The sequence below is a fragment of the Phyllobates terribilis genome, unplaced genomic scaffold, assembly GCF_046119375.1.
Source record: "Phyllobates terribilis strain yellow unplaced genomic scaffold, ASM4611937v1 Scaffold_5__5_contigs__length_657084704, whole genome shotgun sequence".
Classification (NCBI taxonomy): domain Eukaryota; kingdom Metazoa; phylum Chordata; class Amphibia; order Anura; family Dendrobatidae; genus Phyllobates; species Phyllobates terribilis.
The window spans coordinates 271,977,184-271,996,134 of record NW_027362765.1 but is presented as its reverse complement, the minus strand read 5'-3'; the positions used below and the strand labels follow the sequence as shown (position 1 = coordinate 271,996,134).

The following is an 18,951-nucleotide window of genomic DNA, read 5'->3' as shown; positions in this document are numbered from 1 at the left end:
ATCACATGGCTTTTTAATGCTTTTCCACAGCAGAAGCACATTAAAAATGCATATGCGTTTTTTTACCTGTGGATTTTCCGCATCCAGTGTGATTCTATGGGGAAAATCTGCACATAACATTCTGCGTACCTGTAAGAGAAAATGACATGTTACAGATTTAAAATACGCACCACAAATCAGTTTACGCTGTGTAGAAAAATCACAGTGGGCAGGAGCTTTGTATAAATCTCATCCACATTGATGGAACTGTAAGACTCTGCGTTTTTTTGTGCAGTGAAAATACTGTATGTAATGTCAAAAATGCACCAACAACTTATTGTGGGGACTTAGTCCCATGTATAGCTGTGTCCTTTATAAAAAGCTAAAATATGAAAAGCTGGTGAGTATCACCCATGGCATAGTAAACTGAGTGTAATTATTAATCTGGCCAGTTGTTTATTAAGCCCCCCTCCACCATTCACATCTGTAGGACAACACTGCAATACTCAGCTCATCCGTTACTATGTTGATGACATACGGGTAGTTGGCAAAACATAAACATTAAAAAAGGCTGCAGCACTCGCCACGGCCCCTTCACACAGCTAATAGGTTGGGGTGCCGAGAGTTGGACCCCCGCCAACACAATATTGATGGCCTATCCTAAGGATATTGTGACCTAAAAAAAAACACCTCGGGATAGGTGATAAATGCAAGATTTGTGGTAGTCAATCCATACAATTGATAGCGAGACCCTGAGTTCCATGTTCAACTGTTCTTGTCAATTCCAAAGAATGGAATGCCAGTCCATCCAATCTCTTCCTATATGTGGCCACAGTTTAGGCTACAGACCCCACCAATCTATATGGATAGGATGGTTTTGGCTGGGATAGACCGTTAGATAAAATTTTTTTAGAAGTGTATTTAGATCCTGTGAAACAAGTCTAACCTTAATGTTGTCTAATTAATAGAAACCAGAAAGGAAGGAGGGTAGCGGCATTAGTGTAAAGTGCTCATTGTACAGCTGAGAGCCAATGTCTTCCATCTCATCTGTATTCTGTGGAGTTGTCTTCTCTGGTTTGTTAAAATGTTCAAAAGACTCCTCTGTCTTCTGCCAACAGGAGTGACCTTCCCATCCGGTGACGTGCAGCAGCAGTTGTTGAACGCTTTGTACCACGAGGCTGGAATCCAGGCCAGTGAGGTGGAATACGTGGAGGCCCATGGCACAGGCACTAAGGTAGGAGGACACAACTATGCTGGCCTTGAGTAGTGGAGGGCTGGTATACAAAGAGCATTCTGCAACGCATTCTTCAGGATTGCTGCATGTTCTACCAAAGATATACTATGTAGGAGTGTAGAGACCACTGTGTGAATGACTGTAGCTTCCATTGGGATTGTCACGATGTCACTTTTCTTACAATTTAGTATAGAGTTCAGCATATGTACAGTATTTCAGAAGAAACCCTTGTCATTTTCCCATTGCTGTTCTTAAGGCCTTATTCAGACCTCCGGTTTATTTTGCTTGTGAGAAAAAGTGGACTGTTTTTCATCCGTGTGCAGGATCCAATTTTCATCCACTGTGTCCATTTTTACCACTAGTGTGGCATCATAGACAAAAAAATAAAGAAAGATGTTCCAAGCTTCTACCTTCTCCTACACGGTAAAACACAAGACAGTATATGGCATCTGACATCTGAGTGCTATTTTTTATACAGACCTATTTATGACTACGTGCTCTGTCTGTGAAAAGCTAAGATAAAACACATACAAAAAAAGTGGCATCTTGTATGTAAAATATATTGATTGTTTAGACCACCTAGACTAGACCCCTTAAAATAATACAGACGCCTAAATACAAACTCCCTAAATAAATATGGACTCCAGACCCCATAAATAAATACAGACCCTCAGACAATTTACTCATAACTGCTCACATTCCCCTTTTATGTGTCACTTCAGATTTCCACCCACTGCATTGAGGACCAGCAATGGTCACATGGCCATATCGCTGCAGGTCCCTCAACAGTAAAAGGTGCTGCACATATTTGGGATTATTGTAGTTTTTTAATGGTTTTGTTGCAATTTGCAGCATTAAACCCTGTCTCCCCCCCCCCAGTATCTGTTGCAAGGTGGCGGCCTAGGACCCCCTGTCCAAGACATGATGGAGACCATATTGGATGTTTTCCAGAAACAATTACCATATACAGTACATTGCTTTTAATTCCTAATTACTTTACAGACAATTACAATTATTTTCCTTTGACTTTATGCAATATGACACTCTCCTACAATGTTATAACATCTCACTTCAAGTACTCATATCTAGAAGACTAGCATTTACCACAATAGGCTTAGTACAAAGCTGCATAATCTTATGTCCTGCAGGTTGGAGATCCTCAAGAAGTAAATGGGATTGTGAGTGTTTTTTGCAAGTCAGAAAGAGAGCCACTGTTACTTGGATCCACCAAGTCAAATATGGGTCATCCAGAACCTGCCTCTGGTCTTGCTGCATTGTGTAAGGTGAGAAGGCAAGCATATTGATATTATATATATATTATATCAATATATTACTATATTGTTTTTAAAAATCCCAAAAAAGAATTGTGAAATTGCCCTTATTTTCAATTTCAACAAACTTGGAATTTGTTCCCGCTTTCCAGTGCATCACATGATAAAATGAATGATGTCATTCAAAATTACAACTTGTCCCGCAAAAAGCAAGCCCTCAAACGGCTTTGTGTAAGGAAAAATAAAAATGTTATGGCTCTTGGAAGAACAGGAGGAAATGGCAAAAACGGAAAATCGTCCGGGGGTGAATGGGTTAACACTGTCACAATCATTATATTAGGAGAAAAAAAGGGGGTATGGCACCGTGTTAGCCAGTTGAAAAAAGATTGCTCTCAGTGGGAAAAAACAAGATAATCTTGTAGTTATGTATTTGTGTTTCTTCATATATCTTGTCATACCATGCCTGAGGAAGGGACCTAAGTTGTCCCGAAAGCTTGCCTTGTAACATCATTTATTTTATTTTTGTTAGCCATTAAAAGGTATCATAACTACAAGATTATCTTGTTTTTCCCACCGAGAGCAATCATTATATTAACCTACTCTTATATATTAGGGTCATTCAAGTATTCCTGTGTTATTATGTGTGATCCAATATTAGTGAAGAAGAAGAAGCCATTTGGGAATTGATATTTTCTGATTAACAGGCCATACGGTAGAATAATAGATCCCATTTATAGCATCTTGTATTCAGTCTGTGGATTATAAAACACACACTACATGGCTGTGGATGCTCCAGGGGATTTATTTCCCCAGCTCCGCTCTATTTTCAGATATACCAATACAGGAACACGAAGGATTGTACGTTATGTCTTATACTAAAAGGATTGAGGGAGATGTTGAGTAGAAAGTGGAGACCGAAGCCATCAGTGATACCTGTTGGTTACTCACCCACAACCATGTACTTTGCTCAAATAGACATGACAATAATATATTATTACAAAGACATTAACTCACCGAGATCTAGTGGGTTGTCCACGTGGGGACTCATGAAAGTACAATAATAAGTTCTATTATATCATTTCACCTCACTAAACCAGTTTGAAATCTTTTCTTTCAAATTTCTGCAAAAATCAACTTGTCTACTATAATAATCAATGACCTCACTCAGCTTTGTACTTACTGTGTAGATTATTTCCTGCTATTACCATGACAGACAGGTTAATATCTGCATGCACGGATTTAGCCATTACATTCTTTATGACTGGCTTGCCCCCCAAAGCCCCACCACCATCACTGATTAGTTATCCTTTATATATCATCACAAAATCAATTTATCAATCCCACAAGCAGGACGGTATATTGTAGGATAAAATTGCACACGTATGTGTATATATATATATATATATATATATATATATATATATATATATATATATATATACATCTTACAGATTGTAAATATATTTGTATACACAGTACTGTGTAAAAGTTTTAGGCAAGTGTGAAAAAGCATGCTTCAAAGTAAGAATGGTTTCATAAATAGGAGTGTTAATTGTTCATTTTTATCAATTAACAAAATGAATTCTGAATCAATTCAATATTTGGTGTGATCACACTGTGCTTTCACAACAGTAGAAGATTTGTGGTTACTTCTCTAAGATGTTTGGAACAACATCTCTGCTGAGTTCAATTCAATAACTGTGTCCAATCGTACCTAGAAGAAATTATGCTGTTTTTAAGGCAAAGGGTGGTCACACCAATTATTGATTTGATATATATTTGCGGCATTTTATATATATATGTATATATACACACACATACATATATATATGTATATGTATAGTTATATATCTATGTATATCTATATATACATACAAACATAGTTGCTTATATAACTTGCATAGTTTTTTAACTTACTGTTTCAATTTTACGCCACAATAGGTCATTCTGTCTCTTGAACATGGCTTTTGGGTCCCAAATCTCCATTACAATAATCCAAACCAAGATATTCCTGCTTTGCAAGACGGAAGAATCCATGTAGTGACTGAACCCATCCCCGTCAAAGGTGGTATTGTTGGCATCAACTCTTTTGGATTTGGTGGCTCCAATGTCCATGTGATCTTGAGACCAAACCAAAAAACAGCCTCCAGTGCGGACTCCCTACCTCTTCCCCGCCTGGTTCAGATATGCGGAAGGACACAAGAGGCTATTGAGGCTCTTATGGAGAAAGGTCGAAAACTTGCCTCCAATGCCACTTTTGTGAATCTGCTGAACAACATCTCTGGAATTCCCTCTTCAGCCATGCCATACCGGGGGTACACACTTGTGGGGACAGAAAGTGACGTAAGGGAAATCCAACAGACACAGGCGTCGGGCAGACCTCTGTGGTACATTTGTTCAGGTGAGAATTGCTCTCCAACTTTGCTCTCTGCCATAAAGCCAATTTTTGGGTCAATTATTGGTATGAATATTGGTTTATCCCAGTGTTGACTAAAATATCATCATGATTTATGTCAGTATCATTGACAGCTAATTCTAGGGCTAATTTCTATCTGATGAGTACAGAACATGAAGACTCTTTCAAAGATACATACAGCTGGCCTTACATTTATGGCCCGACATATACTTGTATGTTAAAGGGATGTGGGTGAAGAGAAATGGGGAGAGATTGGCGTAGAATCAGAAGGTGACAGACTTCAATAAATTAAAGGGAATTTATCAGCAGCTTTTTGCTATTTAATCTGAGAGTAGCATAATGTAAGGGTAGAGGGCCCAATTCCAGGCATATGTCACTTGCTCAACAGTTTGCTGTAGGTTCAGTAAAATCAGTGTTTTATCAACTGAAGATTATCACTGCAGGACTAAAGGTACCATTTCACATAATGACGCACCAGCGATCCCGACAACGATGTGACCTGGCCGATATCGCTGGTGCGTCGCTAAGTGATCGCTGGTGAGCTGTCAAACAGGCAGGCTCAACAGCGATCAGGGGAGCAGCGACATCGTGGAAAGAATCTTTCCACGATGTCCTGCTCCTGGTTACCAGCTTGCTGCTGAAGCAGGAGCAGGCTGGTAACCATGATAAACAGCGGGTTACTAGGGGCACACGCACACTTAGTAACCCGCTGTTTATCATGGTTACCACTAAGTGCGCCTGTGCCCCTAGTAACCCGCTGTTTATCATGGTTACCAGCTGGATCGCTGGTCCTGCTGGTCACACACAGCGATGTGTGCTGACCAGTGGGAGGGCAAGGACCAAAAAATGGTCCAGGACACTTTGCAGCGATCAGCGACCTCACAGCAGGGGCCTGATCGCTGCAAAGTGTCACACATAGCGACATCGCTGGTGAGGTCGCTGTTGCGTCACCAAAACCGTGACTCAGCAGCGATCTCGCTAGCGATCTCGCTATGTGAGACGGGGGGCTTAAGTGTCACATGCAAGACAGTCCAGATAATCCTTGTAGCCCCGCCCCCACCACTGATTGTCAGCTTGCTGACAATGCACAGTGTAGACAGGAAGCTGCCAATCAGGGATGTACGGGATTAAACACAACTCAGCATTCTGACCACTGCTTACATTTACAGCAGAAATACCAGAGATTTTATTAAAACTGCACCCAGCAAGTGATACATCGCTGGAATCAGGCTCTCTCCCCCTACACCAAGCTACTCTCAGGTTACATAGTGAAAACCTCCTAACAGGTTCGCTTTAATGGTGGCCTATAATACAACTATCATGTTGAACTTTAGGACTGACTGTAGGGGGGACATTCTTATGAACCTGCATTGGACACCAAGAGTGCTTATCCCGTTTCTGAGATGATCCATGTTTTATGTGATATACAGGAATGGGAACACAGTGGAAAGGAATGGGCCACAGTCTGATGAACTTAGATATGTTCCGGGAGTCCATTTTACGATCTGATGAAGCACTAAAAGGAACCGGATTGAAAGTCTCAGAACTCCTGCTCTACGCTGATGACAGCACATTTGAGGACACTATACATGCATTTGTTGGGCTCGCTGCCATTCAGGTAGGTCCTGTATATGGTACACCATTCATGTCTTGAATATGACGATAATGGCATGTACACTGGGATATCATATAACACACATGCACTTATTGCTCCTAAAAAAAATAATCTATATATAATTGCATGTTACACTTGGAGCAGTATGATGCATGTGTTGTCATTAATAACTAATTTCTCCTTCTCAGATTGCTCAGATTGACATGCTGAAAGCGATGAAACTGGAACCTGATGGCATTGTTGGACACTCCGTCGGAGAGTTGGCTTGTGGGTATGCAGATAATTCACTTAGCCAGTCAGAAGCCATACTTGCTGCCTACTGGAGGGGACGGAGCATCAAAGAGGCCAAACTCCCCCCAGGTGGAATGGCTGCAGTAGGTATGCTACACATCATCTTGTGGATCACTTTCCTGATTTTTTTTGGTCTTTTACTGCCTAATTATTTATGACTCCAATCCTTCCTGCTTCTTTTCTATGCGGTATGAATAGACTTAAATGACTATCCACTCTCCCACCCCAAATTTAAAAGGGTGACCCAGTTTCAATAATCCCTATCAGTTTGCTTTTTGATGGGAGAAGTCAACAAGCGAACATTAAATTTAAAAAGTATGCAGATTGGAAACCCCAGCTCATCCATTTTCTTTAGTTAGTTCTGAAGAGGCCAAGACGTCACCTTTGCTTGGCAAAGAGTGTCTGAAAAAGGCCACTGCCCCACTATCAGTATTTGGTCAGTATTCGGTCAGTATTTTTTCTCAGGAGTGGGAGCCAAAGCCAGGAGTGGGTGATAAATGCAGAATTGGTGACTTGTTTCTCTTATACTTTTCCTCTGATTGTTCCTCAGATTATACTGACCAAATACTGATACTGGGGCCATGGCCAAAGGGTCAGTATTGTGCAGCTCAATCTATGATTAAGTATGATTGCAGAAATAATGGTTTTATTGGCCTGAAATAAAGTGATTTTTAATTTTGGATGAAGTTGGACAATACTGACCTTTTTTCAAACATTATATTTGCTTTTAAAAAAAACCATTTATGATCATTTTCCGAGTCTTAAGAAATGTTCTCAGCCGTTTATTAAATCTGCTTCTAGAACAGCGATATAGGCTCTGTACAGCTCCCACATGAGATATCATTTTATTTTATGAGGATCCTAAACACTAGAGGAAACCACATAGAAATGGAGGATAAATCAATACATAACCAAACCTACAGCACTTCAGAGGACAGGTGATGGCAGCCATATTTGTTGTCACATAGATACAGATGAAATCAAGAAATACTGAATAGAACTGATAAAAAATTGACAGGAGAGATGAGTAAAAGCAATTTTTGGAAGAAATCATTTTTTTCCTAAATAGTGACCAACGTCATGATTGAGATTTTAGGAAATCTCATCAACAGACTGCAGAGAAAAGTATATATGACCCCCACATGTGGCCTGTGAATTTATTCTGCCGCTATACTGCGGCTAATGCAGCCTTTGTGAACATACTCTCATCGTGCAAAGCAGATAGAAAGAGTAGTGAAATTGTTCTCCTCTGTTGCACGGGACGGGGGGTTTTTGGGGTAACGGAAGAGCAATCTGGTAGATTTTATTCTAAAACTTTCTCAATCTCTTTTATTCGGCATTATTTTTCTGCTTAGCTTAGATCAGCATGGATAATCAGGTGCTTGTTTTCTGAAAAATCACAGTTTTTCATAGGAAATCCACTCAATAAGATTACAGTCCAGTTACTAATCATGGTCAGCGGCAAAAGACTTTTTTTTCACACATTTTGACTACTTGTCTAAATAAATTGGCGTAAAAATGAGACCTATAAGGCTAAGTTCCCACTAAAGGTATTGGGTACATTTCTGACGCTGCATATATTTTTGCTGTTCAAGAAATGCGGCGTCTTAGGCCACATTCACACGTTCAGTATTTGGTCAGTATTTGGTCAGTATTTGGTAAGTATTTTACCTCAGTATTTGTAAGCCAAAGCCAGAAGTGGAACATTGCGGTAAATATGCGTTTACTTTGTGGATTTTCCCATAGACTTGAATGAGATGAAGAAAATCCACAGGTGAAAATCAAACATGGGTTTTTAGTGCCTCTCCGCTGCAGAAATACACTGAAACCTTATATGATGTGCACATGACTATATCAATAAAGTTTTATCACCGCTAAGTAACAGGAAGTATCCAAAACAAAGCAGCTTTATTTAAAACCTAAGTTTACAATTTGTCATACGTTCACCAAACCCCAGGGTAACTTAGGATCAGTACAAAATAAGTAATGAAATTAATTTCTAAAATTACTTGAATGTTTTTTTTTATATTCTATATAATATATATTTAAAACAGCATTTGGAGGTGAATACTGTATATATTTAGACCAAGCAATAACAGGCACTTACAGTTCTTTTGTAACTAACAGACTGAGTGTGCCCTGTAGGACTTGTTCAGATTACTTTTTTTTTCGGTGTGTGTACTGTCCATGAGTGCAACTGACCGCAGGTCTATATGGAAAAAATCTAAGGGGTAAGGTTTCTCCTTGTGGAGAGTGACAATCCAAGCCTGGCATGCCAGAGTGAGAAGACTTATACTCCATGTATGCTTCTCTGGGAAATTAAATATGCATGGCATATAAGTCTTCTCATTCTGACATGCCAGGCCTTGCTTGTCACTCTGCACAAGGAAAAACATTACCCCTTATACCACAGTCCAGAGCCTCTCACCTAGCCAAATCAGATCTCATGCTTTGCACTGACGAGGGGCAACACCCCAAAACACTGTCTGCAAATTGAGATTCTGCTTTGGCTTTTATCCTAAGTCATGTGGCAAGCCTCGTTAAAGGGTCAACAGTGACCTTTAGGATTGCTGCTTCCAATAGATGGCGCACTAGAGTTCTACTCCTCTTCCTCTCTGAAGAGGCAATTTGCATATTTAATTTCTTAGAGGAGCTTTGCATGGCATATAAGCCTCATTACACTGGCATGCCAGGCTTGGCATGACTCTCCACAAGGAAAAACATTACCCCTTATGCCCCAGTCCAGAGCCGCTCACCTAGCCAAATCAGATCTCATACTTTGCACTGGCGAGGGGCAACACCCCAAAACACCATGTCTGCAAATTAAGATTCTGATTTGCCTTTTATCCTAAATCATATGACAAGGCTCGTTGAAGGGTTGATATTGACTTTTAGGATTTCTACTTCCAATAGATGGCGCTAGAGTTCTAGTCCTCTTCCTCTCTGAAGAGACAATTTGTATAGAAAAATCTAAGCACGCATGTGAGACTGGCCGCTCCTGCACAAATGGCGGTGATGCAGAAGAGCGCATGATCTATACATGGACCCAGTCATATCTGCAATCTGTGGATGTAATTGGTCCAATCATTACAATGGCCTTATGGAACCTGGACTTATTCTGGAGTATATGGTCTGTGAAGATGAGGGGCTAAGAGGGGGATTTTGATTGATGCCAACTTCCAGTTACCCATTTGATCAATGCTAGGACCCTTCTTCAATTCCAGAGTTAGTGACAGTTCATCATCTTAGCGGAGATTATCTTCATAACAATGGCAAACAATAGACTGATCGTACCTGATCTTCATCTACCGATCAGCTATTCCATGTGGTGCAGTGATGAAGACCTGTCAACTAAGCTGATCTGACTATATTAGAAAGTACTTGGTCTCCATGAACTAATTCTGGAGCATCTTTTCTAAGAATTCTGCATTGTCGTCCCTCTTATTCATCCTAGAAATGCCAGAATAAAAGGACAACTTGATGTTCCGACATCCCCTATCAGTGAGGTGCATCATGTATCCAGGAACATGTAATATTAACTAGGGAATGTCCAATTTATTAATATATTTTCAGGAGGAATAACAGAAGAACAGCACAATACAGAGTTTATGACTTTGACTCTCAGTCTGAATTCTCTTTCAGTAAATCTGGCGGTTACCCTGTGATTATAAATTATAATATTGGATTATTATTATCTTGTCAGGGCTGACTTGGGAGGAATGTAAAATTCAGTGTCCGCAGGGAGTGGTGCCGGCTTGCCATAACTCTGAGGATACAGTCACCATATCTGGCCCACAGGTAATGCTTCTGTCTCCATTCTCTCTTGGAATAGGTTTCCCTACAGCTTGAGACTCTTGAACTTTGCTATAGTATTTGTGGAAATGAACTCTCTCTTCTTTTAGGATTCTGTGCGAGACTTTGTTGCAAAACTCAAGAAAGATGGGGTGTTTGCCAAAGAAGTGCAGAGTGCAGGAGTAGCCTTTCACTCTTATTACATGGCATCCATTGCTCCATCCCTACTTAATGCCCTCAAGAAAGTAAGTCATTTGCTTATTTCCTTTGTATATACCAATCTTGATACCAAGGACCTCTGTGATTGGGATATAAGGGCTTCAATAATCAAACCTATTCTGACTTGTCTAGTTAGTGAGCTGTACATCTGCCTTGAAGTCCGCTCCATAGCATTATCTTATGTATTTACAAACAGTGCAGAAATCAATAGTACAAGTGAATGTAAGAAACTCTGTAACATATCTTATCAAAGAAAAATGCCTTTCTCCCCATATGGGTCACTTCTCACCGAAGCATCCTGGACTGATTAATTATTCTGAATTTACTGATAAAATTTGTCTCTAGATGTGAGAAGGATTATCTGTACACTGAAGGATCAGGTTACCTGTTGCCTATAAAGGTCTATAGAGAGTGGAGGGGAAAGAGGATGGAGCAGCTGCAGAGTGAGATAGAGGCGCAGAGAGGACCTGCTGCTTCCAGCAAATGTTTTATCTCACTCCATTACCGATTTCATAGGCACACTGCTCAGCAGTGTCGGACTGGGGTGACAAGGGTCCACCAGTAACCTTGACCTTGTGGGCCCCACTTTTCACCTGCATGCAAATATTACACTACCATCGTTCACAAATTTACCTATATCTCTATATAATAATTAACTGGGTAGTTTGATTAATGAATGATGATATGCCGCTTTTTTCTGTACAGATTAAATTAGGTGAATTATGCCAAGTACTGCCCATGCAGTGGGGTTGGGGGCCCATATCTGCACCAGGGCCCAGCGGGGGATTCCCCTGTTCCCCTATGGGCCAGTCCGAGCCTGTTGCTCAGCACTGACCCTCATGCTGCTTCTTCAGGGCATAGGGGAGCAGGATCTTCTCTGTGTGTGCAGTGTAGGAAAGACATCATGGCAGCTCTGTAAAATCTAATGAGATGGGACATGAAGAGATGAAAATGCTATATACAAGTCATATGATCACCAGAAATGTCAGAAAGCGGTATTGCTTATGTATATACACATGGGTTCCCTGTCTATTGTACACCCAGCTTTACAAAGGTAGAGCAGGTCATCAGTAGCATGACCTTGCATGTCAGGGCATCATCATGTACCACTCGGTAATCTTGTATCTCTATGCACATTTGGGTTTAGAAATGGAACATTCTTCATCTGAATATGATTGGGATAGTTTCTGGAAATTGTACTGCAATCCTATATAATCCTCATTATATTGGTGTTTGACCTCTGATATTGCCCTTCAGGTCATTACGGTTCCCAAGCGGCGTTCTCATCGGTGGATCAGCACGTCCATACCAGAGGCTCAGTGGCAAAGTGACCTTGCTCAGTTCTCATCAGCAGAATATCATGTTAATAATTTAGTCAGTCCGGTCTTATTCCAAGAAGGCTTGCAGAGTATCCCAGAAAATGCAGTGGTGGTGGAGATCGCCCCCCATGCCCTTCTTCAGGTTGGTATAACTACTACCTACAGTGAAGATGTGTTATTTGTTAGCTGGTGCCAGGTTGTTACTTTTTTCCCATATCCCAGTACAAATCATGTGTGACCATTTACGGTATATAGTTTTTGTTGGGTATTGAAAGCCAGGTTATAGCTAATGTTAAAACATCAGAGATCTTAAAAATGGTAAGGAAGCGTATGGAAAAGTCAGACAAGTGAAGTCTTTTTAATATACTTTTTTTTAGTATATATTTTCTTTGTATACTTTAAAGTTTTTTTGTGAAGCAGCTATGATCCCTGGTGGCTCAGGTGCTACATTGCGCCTATACAGTGTACAACAGAGCTGAATGGCTAGTTTGTTTTACACTGACATCTACTGGCAACTATGTGGTACTGCAAAAATTTCACTTCTGCTCTAACTTTTTAGTTTTTGATTATGACATTTTCTAAAACTATTTATTGCTGATTGGCTGTATGTATTTATAATGTTCATTATATTAATTATATTAATTTCTACCCCAGGCAATCCTGAGGAGGAGTCTAAAGCCAACCAACACAATCCTCCCACTAATGAAAAAAGGACATAGTAACAATCTGGAATTTTTCCTTACAAACATTGGGAAAGTCTATTTGAATGGGTAGGAAATGTTTGTTTTATTTTCTAATGTAATTTTGATGTTTTTGCAACATTAATCAGTAGTAACAATTAAATTTGAGTTCCCGTACTGGTACCTGTACTGATGATCACATTAAAGTGCCCCCTGTCTCGTTACAGGAGTTTATGCAACACTCTTGCCCAGCCAGTCTTTTCTATCCCTTTGATCACAATGATCCTTAGAGCCATATTTCGTACTTGGGCATGGAGTGAGTCCCCATAGCAGTTCCAGAGTACCGCTGTGGTACACCCTATATAAAGCTTTGTGCGTTTCCATGTTTTATCTTTGATATATCTCATTATTTCTGCTTCCTATCTACAGAATCAATGTCCACTGTAATAACATGTACCCACCAGTTGAGTATCCTGTCCCTGCTGGAACACCCCTGATCTCCCCTCTCATTCAATGGGATCACAACCAGACGTGGGATGTTCCCAAACCTGATGATTTCCCTGCTGGTTCAGGGGGGTCTACATCTTCTACAGTCTATAACATAGGTAAACTACTCAGTTGTATATATTGTGATAAAGTCATTGGCAGTGTGTCGGAAGGGAGATATGTTTCACTGAGGCTGTTAGCCTCAGTGATGTGAAACATGGAAGTTTTCTCCTGCACACTAGGTGCAGAGAGGGTTAACGGCCCAGGTTTACAAGGGAATGTTTTTAGTGGATGACGAAGTGCAGGGCGGGATGTCATCCACCATATCTCCAATCCAGGGAGTGGTCTGGGCTTTAAATAGCCAGATTTTACACTCAGGTCTGTTCAGTATTTGGGAAAACCTGCTCCAGAGAGGAGCTGGCATGTGCTGCGCTGAACCGTGAGTGACTAACCCTGAGTGGCCGGCTGGCATATGGACTGTGCTGCAACTTTGTATTTTGTTTTGTCTTTATGCCGAATGGGCTGTGTTTTCTTTATGGACTCCATGTTAGTATATCCTGCTTAATAAACTAACCCGAAATTTAAAGAGACAGTGTTACTTATCTACCTCCGCGTACAGCCTAGCAAGTCGCTTTACCACAATATTTATACCATTATATACTGATTTTAGAAGACACTTAGAAGATGAAAGCTGCAGTCCTTTTAAGGATTATTTTAGTGAATTAAATAACTAATGATTTCATAATCTAACGTTATTACAGTAGATGCTCCCTTTATTGTTATTTTTGTATTTTCTGCTCTCATTATTGTTTTTTTATTTCCTCTGTTTCAGATATGAGCCCAGATTCTCCAGATATTTTTATGAGCGGACATTGTATTGATGGTCGGGTCCTGTACCCAGCGACTGGCTATTTAGTGTTAGCATGGAGGACACTTGCCAGATCCTCGGGTGTAGTCATGGAGCAGACACCTGTTCTATTCGAAGATATTACAATTCACAGAGCAACAATTCTCCCCAAAACAGGTGACTACTACATGGCAAGCCATGTCACCATCCATAACAGGTTGTCCCATCAGAGACATTTATGGTCCAGATTTATCTTGAGAACAGATACAGTCAGTTATGGAGAGGTGGCCACGCATCCACAGTTTTCTCCATGTATTTCGCTTTTATCCTAAGTCATATGGCAAGGCTTGTTAAAGAGTCGATATTGACATTTAGGATTGCGGCTTCCAATAGGTGACACTAGAGTTCTTGTCTTCTTCCTCTCTGAAGAGAAAATTTGCTTATTTAATTTCCCAGAGGAGCATGCATGGCTTATAAGTCTCCTACCTCTGACATGCCAGGCTTGGCTTGTCACTCTCCACAAAGAGAAATGTTACCTCTTAGACACTTATAGGAGCTCCAAAAATTGCTGTTGCATTGTTTCGATATATATAGGAAATTATCTGTAATTTTATAGAACTATTCAGTATTGTAAAATGGTCACACATTCTTCTTGGAAGTTTCCTATTTGTTTCTAGGAAAGTGAGGTGACATCCAGCACGGCTTCCATTACAATTCCCAGGGGTCTTCTCTCCTGTGGTACCATATACTGAAGTATTAGATCTAGGGATCCATATACAGAATGGTCATAATACAAAAATCTCATTGAATGGACAAAACCCGTAACAGGAATATCAATGGATAAGGAACACATGGCTGCAGTTGAGCCTATAATGTCCTTTGTATGTGCTCCAAATTCAGCCTTGATGCAGAAAGTCATAGTTTGGCTTTTCCTGACCCAGAACAAAGAATCAGTTTCATTTCCTAGACCTATATGTCACTATATTGGCCAATGCAGAGTGGCTTTTTGGCGTTCTCTTTCTCCGTATTTAGTACATATGTCCCACCATCACCCCCCCCCTAGTTACATCTATGCTGGCAGTTGCTACTCGGATGCTTAGATTATTGATGCATAACATGTAAGTAATGAAACTTCTTGTATATTTTAGCACATTTTCTTTCTTTGTGTCTAAAGGAGTTGTCCAACTGGAGGTTCGTCTGATGCCGGCATCAAAACGGTTTGAAGTCTCCGAGAACGGCAATCTGGCAGCTAGTGGTAGGTTGACTGGTGACATAAAAAAACAGTGACAAAATTGAAATAAAAGTGTGGATTTACACTTGTTTAAAGGGCAATTTCTTATTATATATTGGGAGATGGTGACTGTCCAAGTGGTCCATATGCATACTAGGTTCCAGAAAGTATATATCTCATCCAGGAAAATCTGGGTGAAGAATCTAAGAAGGTTGGATATTCCTGGTAAAGTAAAACTTGCTAAGAGCGGCTTTAGTAAACCTTGCTTCTTGTCTTGGCTTTGTCTATAGTCCTCAGTCAGTCCGGGCGCTGGGGTGATCCATTTATGGGTGTAGTGTGTTCACTTTTGTCCTGGTTCCTCCAAAAATCATTTGTTTTTCATACATAGAAAAAGCAAACGATTTTCATTTGTATATCTTCTGTATGTCCATTTTATGCGGCCATATGGTACTCATTTTTTTCATGAATGATTTAATAAGTAATAAAGGACAAATCCAGTTTCCTTTCTAGAATTTTAATGTATCCGTGAAAAGCATATGACATATGGATGATAACTCTTATGTGATCCATTTATTGCACACACATTGACTTATAATGGACGAGTCTGATCTAAAATATGGATCAAAGTAGTGCATGCTGCCATTTTTTTTTACACACGGACCATCAGGCTGTGTAAAAACGTTCATATGAACTACCACATTGAATTGCAGTGGTCAGTGTGCTGTCCGTACGCTACCAGTTTTGCATATGGACAGCACACAGACCCATTATACACTGTCTCCTGAATGACCACCCAGGCTAAATTCACACATCCATATGTCATGGTCTGAGCACGGACTGTAAAGCACGGAGCAGCCGAGGGTCTCCTGACCCAAACTCAGCAGCTTCATATATGCCTGTGAGGCTAGAGAGATCGGTTCAGGAGACCAATCTATGCTCGGACCATGACACATGGATGTGTGAATTTAGCCCAAATTGGAGAAACACTAAATGGACACCTAATTGGTAATAGGTCACCTGTATACTTAGGGAAATTATTTTCTAGTTAGTGCTCAGTGTTCATTATTTTTTTTGTGCCTAGATGTAAAGACTTCGGGTCGATTCATTATTGCATTTGCTTCTGTTTTTTGTTGAGTTTTTAGTGTTTTGCGCCTCTTTTTTACTTACATCATATTGCATCTTCTTTGAAGTCACTACCTTTCGGTCTTTGCCTGTTTTTGTTCTTTCTTTTATTTGCCTATGTGGACGAAGTTTAGCATTTCCGTATGATTTCACTTGGTCCATCAGTTGCAATACGTGTCGCAAATGTACTTCAAGTCTCCCCCAGGAGTGATTTTATGTACACCAGGTATTGTAGCACAAACTTTGCCACATTTTAGGTGGTTTAAGTCTCAAAACATGTGAAAGACAAAAATAAAGAGCATTTTTTATATTTTGCGTAAAAAATTCATAACGCTCGTGCGCCATTTTTATGAACGTCTGCGAATGCCAAAAGACAAAAGCAGAAAAGTGACCTGAAATAAATCGCAAAAGATGAATCGGGCTCTTAGCATTTATTTTGTACATCAAAAAAGAATAGAAGTCCTTTTAAAACAAATCTCTGTGTCACTGTTTCTGAATGTATTTGTACACCTTTTTCCTTACCCTCTGCAGCTAATCTTCCATAATGTGTATAATATCCACAAAGACATGAGCCGGCATTCATCATGGTCTTTGCGTCCTTTTTCTGGAGTAAAAATTAGTTTTATTAGTGACTGTTATTTTTGCGCCCCATTCATTTTTTCATTTCTTTAACATAACTTTACTTGGTTTTGTTTGACATTGAGGACATGGTTTTCTTCATCCAGATCTTTTAGATTAATTCATCTTTTGCGACTTTACAAAACACTGCAATTTTTTTGCGCAATTGTGCTCCAGTACCCTAATCTAAATTTATTTCTGCGCAGTTGAAGTCTAACTTGCAACATTTTACAAGAATTATGAAACGTATTGCTCTAAAAAGGCGCAAAAAAAGATAAAAGACAGAAAAAAAAAGTGTTTGATTTTGAGCAAACTTCATCAAGCCCATTTTGTAGAATTTGGTGCAAAAAATGGAATGAGTACTAGTTTTTTCATATAATAAGAATAGATTAATTGCATAGGAATTGTTTGTGCAGTTACTTGATATGCCTTCATGTTCTAAATACTGTATATTAGTACATTTTTGTGAATCGACAAGTATATACTAGTCGAGAAGTAGTGATAGCCATGAAACACTTTATCATCTTTATTTTCAGGGAAAATTTCTATCATAGACGAAAATAATGTAAGTGACTTCCAGAAACAGCTAAGAGATACTGTGATGGAAAACAAAGAGACGGAGGATTTCTTGTTGTCAGACAAAGATGTGTATAAAGAGTTAAGGCTGCGAGGGTACGACTATGGACCCACCTTCCAAGGGATTATTGAGTCCAATAGCAAAGGTGAGTTATTGGCAGGGCTGGTTTTACCATTCAGCACAGCAGAAAGCAGTGACCTGAGCATAGTGTCTTCTGCTTCAGTGAAATAACATTATTTTTATGTTTTCGGTTATTTTTATTTAATTTGTTTGGTTTTATAGGTGACCAGGGGAAGTTGCTGTGGAATGATAATTGGGTGACCTTCCTGGACACAATGCTGCAGATGCTGGTTTTAGGGATAAGTGGTCGCAGCCTCCGCTTACCCACAAGGATCCAGTCGGTTTACATTGACCCAGCTACACATGAAGATCGTGTATGCTTGTGTTCAGATGACAAAAAAGGTAAAATACCTATTTTTTTATGGCCATAGATATAATATCAGCTCTCAGAATATCAAAATCATAATTTTTCCAGCTGCCCATTTGAAGGAGCTCATGTTAGTGGGGAATGAGTGTCTACAACGAGACTCTCCACTGATCACCTATTTTATTCACCCATGCCAATTAGTTTCATTTTATGGTGGGGTGATCCATATGGAACAAAACTTTTAAAAAGGTGTTCCAGCCAGGACATTTATCAGTATGCTTGGCTGAGATTTACCGCCCTGTGTCTGTGAGTGCCATGGATTATGAATGATGCGCCAAGATGGATGCTCAGCCGCTGCTCCGTACGGACTTGTCCTAGCTAAAACATTTTAGGAAATGGAGGTTAAGAGAAGGGACCCCCAACAACCAAACATCACCTGTCCACTGGATAGATGATAAATACTTCTGTTTGATATACCTGTTTAAAACCAAGCCATTCTAGCAACATAGTTTTGGTCCCATCATGTCCATTCTTCTGATGGGTGGTATGTCTAGCACTTCAGTGATTTATGTTATGTTATTGTGGTAAAACACACCACGTCTTCTTAACTGGTCATCCACTCTAAAAAGAAAAGACACAAATCAAATTCATCTTGATCAAAGCAATACTGACTGCCAGCTCACTGAAGTGTCAGGTCACAGAGCATATTAAACTCTATGAGACATGGAGGTGATGAGCACTCAGCACAGGGAAAAACCAGGCAGACTCAGACCGATCATGCTGCAAGTTCTAGCAAATTTATTTTACTTTAAAGCTGGATTCACAGC

General features: G+C 39.9%; 1 protein-coding gene across 1 annotated transcript in view; it reads left to right on the top strand.

The window, feature by feature from the left end:
* The window catches only part of FASN (fatty acid synthase), a 70,947-nt gene that overhangs the window by 24,677 nt on the left and 27,319 nt on the right, over positions 1-18,951 (top strand). The window contains exons 7-20 of the mRNA XM_073684153.1: positions 1,098-1,213; positions 2,362-2,496; positions 4,426-4,885; positions 6,331-6,518; positions 6,704-6,893; positions 10,510-10,604; positions 10,709-10,843; positions 12,075-12,278; positions 12,791-12,906; positions 13,246-13,421; positions 14,135-14,326; positions 15,324-15,404; positions 17,657-17,842; positions 17,980-18,159. Coding sequence (XP_073540254.1) covers positions 1,098-1,213; positions 2,362-2,496; positions 4,426-4,885; positions 6,331-6,518; positions 6,704-6,893; positions 10,510-10,604; positions 10,709-10,843; positions 12,075-12,278; positions 12,791-12,906; positions 13,246-13,421; positions 14,135-14,326; positions 15,324-15,404; positions 17,657-17,842; positions 17,980-18,159 — 2,454 coding nt within the window. The remainder of the gene's footprint in view (positions 1-1,097; positions 1,214-2,361; positions 2,497-4,425; positions 4,886-6,330; positions 6,519-6,703; positions 6,894-10,509; positions 10,605-10,708; positions 10,844-12,074; positions 12,279-12,790; positions 12,907-13,245; positions 13,422-14,134; positions 14,327-15,323; positions 15,405-17,656; positions 17,843-17,979; positions 18,160-18,951) is intronic.